Source organism: Vespa crabro, chromosome 11, assembly GCF_910589235.1.
Source record: "Vespa crabro chromosome 11, iyVesCrab1.2, whole genome shotgun sequence".
In the NCBI taxonomy this organism is placed as follows: Eukaryota; Metazoa; Arthropoda; class Insecta; order Hymenoptera; family Vespidae; genus Vespa; species Vespa crabro.
Genome location: NC_060965.1, coordinates 1,585,001 through 1,595,000, shown reverse-complemented (window position 1 = coordinate 1,595,000; position 10,000 = coordinate 1,585,001). Strand labels below are relative to the sequence as shown.

General features: G+C 25.6%; 3 protein-coding genes and 1 long non-coding RNA gene across 5 annotated transcripts in view; 2 read left to right on the top strand and 2 right to left on the bottom strand.

Moving 5' to 3' along the window:
* The window catches only part of LOC124427847 (intraflagellar transport protein 20 homolog), a 1,891-nt gene extending 472 nt beyond the window's left edge, over positions 1-1,419 (bottom strand). The window contains exons 1-2 of the mRNA XM_046971218.1: positions 992-1,419; positions 1-95 (exon numbers count right to left, since the gene is read on the bottom strand). The exon at positions 1-95 is cut by the window's left edge and continues 60 nt beyond it. Coding sequence (XP_046827174.1) covers positions 1-95; positions 992-1,184 — 288 coding nt within the window. The 5' untranslated portion in view covers positions 1,185-1,419. The remainder of the gene's footprint in view (positions 96-991) is intronic.
* Positions 1,420-1,651: 232 nt separating this feature from the next.
* Positions 1,652-8,175, top strand: LOC124427846 (BTB/POZ domain-containing adapter for CUL3-mediated RhoA degradation protein 3). Of its 2 annotated transcripts, XM_046971215.1 has the most exons (5): positions 1,652-2,564; positions 3,377-3,689; positions 3,833-4,031; positions 4,142-4,292; positions 7,896-8,175. In XM_046971215.1, the coding sequence occupies exons 1-5, from the start codon at positions 2,402-2,404 to the stop codon at positions 7,958-7,960; spliced, it is 891 nt and encodes a 296-aa protein (XP_046827171.1). In that variant the 5' UTR covers positions 1,652-2,401; the 3' UTR covers positions 7,961-8,175. The 2 variants fall into 2 exon arrangements, with proteins under 2 accessions (XP_046827171.1, XP_046827173.1); XM_046971217.1 differs by lacking the exon at positions 7,896-8,175 and having other exon boundaries at positions 1,654-2,564; positions 4,142-6,662.
* LOC124427848 lies at positions 6,335-9,568 on the bottom strand. The gene is made up of 2 exons (XR_006943033.1): positions 9,389-9,568; positions 6,335-7,187 (listed from the first exon to the last, which is right to left on the bottom strand). It is a non-coding gene; the product is annotated as an uncharacterized LOC124427848 (long non-coding RNA).
* Positions 9,569-9,952: 384 nt separating this feature from the next.
* LOC124427919 (elongation of very long chain fatty acids protein 6) overlaps positions 9,953-10,000 on the top strand; it is an 8,945-nt gene continuing 8,897 nt past the window's right edge. The window contains exon 1 of the mRNA XM_046971352.1: positions 9,953-10,000. This exon is cut by the window's right edge and continues 93 nt beyond it. The gene's annotated coding sequence lies outside the window, so the exon portion shown is untranslated.

The window sequence follows — 10,000 nt, the reverse complement described above, 5'->3', positions numbered from 1 at the left end:
GCCGATCGTTCGCATTTTTTCTTTCTCAACCTCGTTCGCCCAGTTGTCGGTCAGGTCGATGAATTTATTACAATTCTTTTGAAATTCCACGATTCCTATAAAAAAAAAATGGCGACGGACGAATTATACAAATAAAATAAAATAAAATAAAGGAAAAGAAAAAAAGAAAACAGAAAAGGAAAAAAAAAGGAAGATTATTGAATTTACTACGATTTCGTGTGCAAAGAAATAATTGCCGATTTAAAAATAAATTAAAAAAATAAAAATAAACAAAACGAATTAAAATAAAACAAAAAAAAAAACAAAAACAAAAAATAAAAGAATATAGGAACGCGAAAATGATAAAAATGACGGTACAATCATCGAATTTCTTTTTCTTTTTTCTTTTTCTTTTTCTTTTCACAAATTGATTGTAAACTAAAAAAAAAAAAAAAAAAAAAAAAAAAAAAGAAGAAGATGACAAATAATAATAAAAATGTGTCGAGATACATGCATATATTACTTAATGCGCGAATACAAAAATGAAAATTCCTTTTAATTTCGTGAAAAAAAGAAGAAAAAAAAGAGGGAAGAAAAAAAAAAATTTTTTTCTTTAAACGTCTTCGGGGAATTTCATTTTCTTTGATTCGTACTGTACCGTCTCGAGTAGCATGCATGAGACATTCTTGATCGAACCAAGTGTTATGGTAGTGAACGATAACCAACAAGTTGAAATCGTAAGAGAATTAGAGCCATAATAAAGAGAATTAAAAGATCCATTGTATTGTCACGAAAAGCGTGTTAAAACGTTAAAATAGGAAGATCTGCGAAAAAGAAAAGAAAAGAGAGAAAAAAAGCCAAAAAAAAACACCAAAAAAAGACCAAAAAAAAAAAAAGAAAACAAAAGAAAGAAAATTAAAATCATAGTGTGGAAAGTGTGCAAAGAAGTAGAAGAAATTTTCTCAATCGATATCATCGCTGAATACAATCAACAACGTCTTTACTGACTTACTGGTAACGAAATTTTGACATTCCTCCTTTAATTTATTCGTCTGATTAGCTACTTCCGGTTCTAAAATACAAATCTTACTTAGATCATCAATATAAAGGCCGTACTTTGTCAAAGAATCGGCCATTCTTCTTCTCCTCTTAAACGACAAAACAAAAAACAAACGAGTGTTATTAGGTTTTCGTATTATACGCATGCGTAAACTTTTGTTTTCCACCTTGGTTGCCAATGATATTAGATTCACGTATTTTCACTATGATAATCATTTTAAAATATACACGTACATATATCGAGTAGAATGAATTTTTTGTTGTTTCAAGGAAATACAAAAAAAAAAAAAAAACTGAGAAATAGAAAGAAAGACACAATTTTTATGATCGTTCGTTACACTTACTTACAAAGAATTGTATAAAAATATAAAGAAAGAGAGAGAGAGAGAGAGAGAAGGGAAAAGAATAAAAAAAAAAAAAAGAAAAACGAATTTGTTTCTAATGAAAATCTTCTTTATCGTCTGTACATAAACATCGTACTACCTTATCGACGATCGATATGATACTTCCATTGTTATAATTTACCGACGTTACGTGTTAGGTCGATAAAGAAATTTCAATATGGACGAGAACGAGGTAGCAGGTGCGCACATTATACACGCGATACGATATCTATATTGAAGTTTGACAATCCTGGCTCGTCGTTGTCCGTGCCACTCTAGTCATTTTCAGCAAAATGGGGGTACGGTAGGATGCATTCTTTCGTGTTGAATTGCGGGAAGAAACTGTGTCATTTCTAATATCTACGTTAATAATAAGTATCATTTGCGATTACAATGAGGTTATTCGAGGCCACTTAAAAAAAAGAAGGACGATTTTATAATAATTATTAGTTCGTGTTCGTTCGTTCGTTCGTTCGTTCGTTAGCAAAAATAAAAAATAAAAAGTAAAAAAAAAAAAAAAAAGAAAAAAAGAAAGAAAAAAAAGAAAAAAGAGAGAGAGAGAGAGAGAAAGAAAAAAAGTAAAAGGGAGAAAAAAAAGAAGAAAAAAAAAGAAAATAGGAAGAAGAACAAATTCGATCGAGTGCGTCAAGTGCCTAACTTCGTGTCGTCGTCGTCGTCGTTGTCGTCGTCGTCGTCGTACGGTGGATTTGACACTTTGAAGAAAAAAAAAAAAAAAAAAAGAAACAAAAGGAAAAAGATACAAGGAAGAAAGAGAGAGAAAAAAAAAAAGAAAAATAGAAAAAGAACTCGCTGTATCGCACCTTCTTTCCCCCTCCCCCCATACCCGAACTCCCCTCCTCTTTCTCTCTCTCTCTTTTACATTTCTTTATATTCGTCTTATTTAACTTATTCTCCTGGGATATACGTTTTTTTCACGATCAATTAATTAATCGCTTATTGGAGTTGTGTCGAAGCTCGTTATGTCTGGAAATCATAAGACGGTGATTAAGTGTCCTTCGGAGTACGTCAAGTTGAATATCGGTGGTTCGTTACATTATACGACATTGGGCACATTGCAAAAACATGACACGATGTTACGCGCCATGTTCAGTGGTCGTATGGAGGTTCTTACCGACTCCGAAGGTAAGATTAATTTATACGATCAACATTACGATATTATACGAATATTTGAACGATATAATTTTTTTCTTTTTTTTTTTTAACATCTTATCGTAATCACGAATAAATTACGATTCATCATTTTAATTTATGCAACAATATTTGTATTTATTTTTTACGACGAACGAACGAACGTTCGATCGTATCGTGATCGTTCACCGTTCGGTCGCCATTTTTTCTATTCTGTTTTTATGTGTGTTCAGTCTCTCTCTCTCTCTCTCTCTCTCTCTCTCTCTCTCTGTATGTGTATCTCTCTCTCTTTCTGTATGTGTATCTCTCTCTCTCTCTCTCTCCCTCTGTATGTGTATCTCTCTCTCTCTCTCTCTCATATGACACTTTAAATATTAAAGTATAGCATACTATATATCAATGATATATCATTAGTGTAATACTTTGAAGATTAGTTATATATCATGTATAATTTATTAAAGATTAAAAATTTTACAATGATATCATTTGTTGTGGCTAAACATTTTAACATTATTTATTGTAAAGTATTTAATCTCTTTTTACATTGATTCAAATTATCAGAATCCATTGTTTTATTTGCTTTTTGATTTATTATTCATCTTATTTGTATTAAGAACCAAAATGATCTTTATTAGAAAGAATGATTTTTTCTATATATATATATATATATATATATATATATATATATATATATATATATTTTTTTTTTGTTTGTTTGTTTGTTTGTTTGTTTTTTTTTCTTTTTTTTTTTTTTAATATACAGTCAGCGCACAGTCATTTTAGTTACATTATAAATTTTTCTATAGGATGGATATTAATTGATCGGTGTGGGAAACATTTTGGTACAATTTTGAATTTCCTAAGAGACGGCTCAGTTCCATTGCCAGAAAGTGCGAAAGAGATGGCCGAACTTTTGGCAGAAGCTAAATACTATTGTATCAGCGAATTAGCCGAATCGTGCGAGCAGGCACTTCTTAGGAAAGAACGCGAGGCAGAATCCATTTGTACCGTCTCATTAATAACGTCTCAAAGGGAAGAACAACTTCTTATAAGTAATACTGCTAAGCCAGTAGTAAAACTTATTATAAATAGGCACAATAACAAATATTCATATACAAGGTAGTATTAACAAATTTTTAGTTATATATATATATATATATATATATATATATATATATATATATTGTTATTATTTTTCTCAAAGTGAGTAAGCCCATTCAAATAGTTAAAAAATAAATATATGTAATATTCTATCGTTCCAGTACATCAGACGACAATCTATTAAAAAATATAGAATTATTTGATAAAATGTCTCTTAGATTTAATGGTAGGGTGCTATTTATCAAGGATGTAATTGGTTCAAGTGAAATTTGCTGTTGGACATTTTATGGCCATGGTCGTAAAGTAGCCGAAGTATGCTGCCATTCAATTGTATATACAACCGATAAAAAACATACAAAGGTAAGATTTATAATTCACCCGGTATATATATATATATATGTAATAAGAGAATCCAAAAAAAAATATATATATATATTAAGAGCAATAACTTAAAATTCCTTGATATTCAGGTTGAATTTCCAGAAGCTCGCATTTATGAGGAAATGTTAAATATTTTATTATACGAGCATCGTAATGGACCCGATCAAGAATTAATGCAAGCAACGTCTTCTCGCGGTGCTGTAGGTGGTGCACCACCTTGTACGTCCGACGAAGAAGAGGGTGAGCGTTCCGGTTTGGCTCGCCTTCGCTCCAACAAACAAAATACCAACTGACCCAACCTTACCGTCCTTAACCCGCAATATCCAGCAATCTGTACAATTTTTAATGTTGTTCGCTCTCTTAAAACTCGAACTAATATAAAATAGGATACATATATATATATATATATATATATATATATATATATGTATGTCTGTATATATGTATATATACATATACATATATATATATATATATCAGTTAAAGACAGGAAATGCAACACATATGCATACGCTAAAAAAATTCAATGTTATGTGCCCTTGCTCCTTTTTCTCTATCTCTTTTTCTTTTTTTCCTACATAAAAGAAGTATACGTAAACTATAATGCTAAAAAGTTCTCAACAAAATGACAGTCTATATCTCATTGAATTTTACATTGCAATAGTATTTCTTTCTTTTTTCTTTTTTGTTGTTGTTGTAACGGTGTATCTTAATTCCTAACGTGTTTAGAATAGCATTCAAATTGATATCAAAGCAGAATGACAAAGTCATATTTAGATATATTCTACCTGTTTATCACTAAAGTAAAAATTTATTACATTTTTTCAAACTTTTGTCATAAGAAATATATATGAAAAAAAAAAAAAAAAAAAATATATATATATATATATATATATATATATATACATACAGGAGATTAGATATCTAAGTACTTTTTATGTGCCAAACATTATATTACAAATCTAAATTGTCATTCTGCAATGAATGGAATTACTAAATTACAATGCATTTTATATCATATTAGAATTGCACTGTTACCTCTGTTATGAGTATTAGATATACTGTTATTATTATTACTTTTATTATTTCTATTATTTCTATTATTTCTATTATTATTATTATTAATATTATTATTATTATTATTATTATTATTATTATTATTATTATTATTATTATTACTACAATCATCATCGTCATTTATTGCTATTACCACCATCCCTGCAACTACTTTTCAATTAGTATTACTACTTTATTAATATTATCATCATCATCATTATGATCACTATTGCTTTCAATGACTTTGTCATTTTCATTATCATTACGATTTATTTTTTGGTATTATTATTATTATTATTATTATTATTATTATTATTATTATTATTATTATTATTATTATTATTGTTGTTTTATCATCACTGTCATCATCATTGAACTTAATCATGAACTCATATATGCAAAATGAATTGTTAATTCCTCATCATGCATTGAGGAATTTGTCAAATGAAATGCATATATTTTCTAATATTTGTGATAGAAACAATTTAATTATGTCGTAATTGTTGAGAAAGAAAAAAAAAAGGAAATAATGAATTTTATCTCTTTACTAATATGTAATTATATTCTTCATCATTGACGAGGTGCTTCTTTAAGTTTTTGTTTTCAAGCTATGTTATAATTATTTCAGTAAGAGACTTAAAACAACTGATTGCTAATTTCGGGTATTTATTGATTTATTATTTACGCACGAGTAATTTGTAGATTATATGATTTAATACATTTACGTTTTATAACTTAAATAATTTTGTACGTTCCTTTTTTTATTTTGTGTTACTTTTTTTCTTTTTTTATTTTTTTTTATTTAACATGAATGAAACATCCGGCCTATTAGCTTTAATGATTTTTAACAATTTGTTTGAATCTATTTTTTTTTTTTTTTTTTTTTTTTTTATAAAAGAAAATTTTTCAAATGGAGTTCAATAGATTTTGGATTTGCTAGTATTTATGGATGTGTTTTTTTAACAGGAACATTATGCCTCTCTTAAACTATGATTGTTTAATTATTGTCATTCGATTATTATCCCGTATCATATACTTTATTATTTCTGATTCTATATCATACATTTTTAACACTTTTGATTTATTATATATATATACACACACACACACACATATATATATATATATATATATATATATAATTTAATGAATTAAAACTTTTTCTAAATTTCATTAGGATGCAAAGCATGAAGTTTTCTTTTTTTTTTTATGTATATATATGTATATTTCTTTTTTTTTTTTTTGAGTGCTTATACGTTTAAACAAAATATCAGGATCGTTGATTATTAAAAAGAAGACTGCAAACAATAATTCTTAGACTGCTTGAATAAAGCAAAGTTGTAAATTTTATTTGAATTCAACAATAATTAACCATTAAGTGCTTCTCTTCTTTCTATTAGGTCGTTGCATAATTTCTTTGTCCTATTGTCATTAATTAAACATACATACTTTCACTTTTAAAGTCATATAAATTTTATCCAAAAAAAAAAAAAAAAAAAAAAAAAGAAAAAAGAAAAAAGAAAAAGGAAAAACAAAATAGAAATTATACAGCAATCTAATAAAAAGATTTTATACAAGCTTTATACAAGACTGTAGTAATGATAAAGACGAAAAATATTGATTGTATTAAATAGTTTTGTATAATTATCTTATTTTGATGATAAAAAAAAAAGAAAAAAAAAAAAAAGAAAAAAAAAATAGTTGATGCAATGTCATTAGGAGTATTTGAAAAATATTAATATATATTATCATTATTATTATTTTTATTATTAGTTAATTTTGTTATTACATAAATATAACAATTTAATAACTTATTCCTCAAAGAATACAATTAAATAGAAAATCTATAAGATTCAATGAAGTAAAATAATATATTTCCGAAGAAACTGATTTTAAGTTATTATAATATTACACTGTGAAAAAATTTATAAATATTTAGATAGTTAGATATATGTATGGAAAATGTTTGGTACTTCTTATTACTACAGTTGATAGTATATTGCTATGTCCATTTTTAATGATATATAATATGGACGTATTATAATTTAACCCTTTTCTACCCTGATGTAATCCATGAGACTGCAACATTTAATTATGAAATATATATATATATATATATATATATATATATATATATATATAAAATTAATAAATCTGATAATTAATATAAAAATATGATGAAATCGTTTTTTCCATTCTTATTTGCATAATGGTAAAATCAATTATTTGTCTTTTATTAATAAAATATTTAGAAAAATGTAACAGTCGTTAAATCCGGTTTGTTAAGGGTTGAATGTCCAACTATTACAATATAATTATTTTTATCATTTGAATTTGATTGATACTATATTTCTTAATATATTTATGTAATTATGAAAAATATTTTATACAAAACAGGTAAAAAAAAAGAAAAAAGAAAAAAAAAAAAAAGAAATCAATCATTTTACAGGAAGTGGGGGCCAGTTATTGTATTCATGTAATAATGATTGATAATATTGACAGGGTGTTTTTTTGTAAATTATAATAAAACAATTATTACAGTATTACCAGATATTACTAATATCTGATTAATAATATAAATATATATATATATATATATGTATATGTATATATATATATATATATATAGTATATACATATGGCATGAGATATAAAAATTTTAGACCATTCTTACGTGTAATATACGAAAATAAGTTAAATTTAGATAATAGATATCGTTATATATCAAAATGATTTTTAATAGAATGTTAAGTGAAGTAATATATATATATATGGATGTATGCACAGGTGGACAGGGACAGACAGACAGAGGGAGGGCGAGATTTAAATACATGCTGCAGCTAGAGAAGTGATTACAATTTATAAGAAAGGAAATATGTTGCTTATAATCAATTTTTTTTTATTTTTTTTTATTTTTTTTTTTATTTTTTTTATTTTTTTTTTTTATTTTTTTTTTTTTTTTATTGATAATTAACAAAAAAATTATGGTATATCTTTTATCCGAGCAGAGATTTATGATTCCGCAAAAAAAAAAAAGAAAAAAAAAACGAAAAAAAAAGGACCGTTGTGCGTCTAGAACAACACATAAATGAAAAAAAGAAATAAAAAAAGAAAAAAAAGAACCTTGTAACATAACGTGTGCGTTTAACATTATATATGTCATATCATTATTGTTATCAGAATTAATAATAGGATTATTTATTTTATTACTTATCTTCTGAACAAATAATAATTATATTTTTATATCTATAGTTTTCAAAAGATATATTAATTATCTAATACTACCCTTTTTCTTTTTGTTTTCTTTTTCTTGAATTGCGGTACAGTCTTCCAATAAATTTTTCTATTAAGAAATATTTCTAACATACACAATATAACATAATGTTAACATATAGAATATAAAACGATATGCCAAAATGAATTAATTAGAAACAAATTTCAGTATAGTTCCATTTAATTGTAATGTGTTCCCATTATATAACTTTTAATAATTTCAGAGCGAATATTTTGTACTTTGTTACAATCTATAAATATTGTTTAAATGATTCCTAGTGTTCATAAAAAAGTAACATTCTTAAGATTGAATTCTTCTTTGTCGTTATCAATATATAAATATTAAAAGTGTATTAGTGTAAAACTAAAAAAGAAAAAGAGAAAAAAAAAAAATACAAAATTGAAACGTACAATTAACAAATGTTTTAAATTATAAATTATGTGCCAAGAATCTTGTATATCATCTTATATCTTATATCAATAATATATACTTGATATATGTGAAATAATATAATTAAAAGAAAAAAATATATATATATAATTGTGTTCTCTATTAAAGTTTCAAGACATATAAGAATATACATTATTATATTTGCAATTGAAATTATATTAAATATAAAATACAATGTATGTGTATATATATATATATATATATATATATATATATATATTATGTATACATATATAAGGAACTTAAATATAATTTTCTTCTTGTGCCTTTTTCTGTACCTTACACTGTTAGACACGACTAAAATATTCATTAAATACTTCAACCGAAGTTTTGACATTAATACAAATATATTCACGGAACATAAAAAAAAAAAGAAAAAAGGGGAAGACGTAATAAAAATATATTTCCTTATGAAAATGATTTATCTATCGATATATCTCTACATAATACTTTGTAGACATTCAAATGTATATAAATGAATAGGTTATGTTCGACGACATATTGTATTTCTCTTTTACGATATACTTTAACATTATATAATTTTACAACGACTTACCTTAAGTGTCAAATATTAAATTGTTCACGTTATTTAACGAATAAGATAATTTTAATAATAATATCAAATTAAAATCTGAGAGAGGTAATACAAGCGATCCATAAGATACGTACTTGGTGGATTAAGAGATAAACATGACATTTTAGAAGTATGACGTATGTAGGTCTGACCTACAGAGAGATCGTGAGCCATTAGTTACATAAATAGCCGTTAGAGGGCGTCTAGTGAATACAATAACGGGTGTGACAAAAAACAAAAGCGAATGGATATATTATTGATGAAAACAAAATTACATTGATAAATAAGAGGACGAGAAAAAAATTTAACGTATATTTCGTTTCCAATTATTTCTATATTTAAAGAATTACTTATGTTAAAATTTAATTATTATTACTTAAGATACTCTTTATGATATATCATAAATATAATGTATTTTACATCGAAAACTATTGGTAGATAATATGGATACATAAGGATCACGCGTTTATAATATGACCTATCAGGATGGACGATCGTCATCGGTCGATTGGTCGATAAATACGAGCCATCTTTAACAGCCAATCAGTATCGAGTTCAACCTTGAATTGTCCCACCCACTGTGAAACGATAAGT

Excerpts from the sequence above, each read along its gene's own strand:
- LOC124427846 (XM_046971215.1), top strand. The coding sequence starts at position 2,402 with ATGTCTGGAAATCATAAGACGGTGATTAAGTGTCCTTCGGAGTACGTC. Across the intron at positions 4,032-4,141 it reads CCGATAAAAAACATACAAAG|GTTGAATTTCCAGAAGCTCG; the intron begins GTAAGATTTATA and ends CTTGATATTCAG. Across the intron at positions 4,293-7,895 it reads TACGTCCGACGAAGAAGAGG|GTGGACAGGGACAGACAGAC; the intron begins GTGAGCGTTCCG and ends ATGTATGCACAG.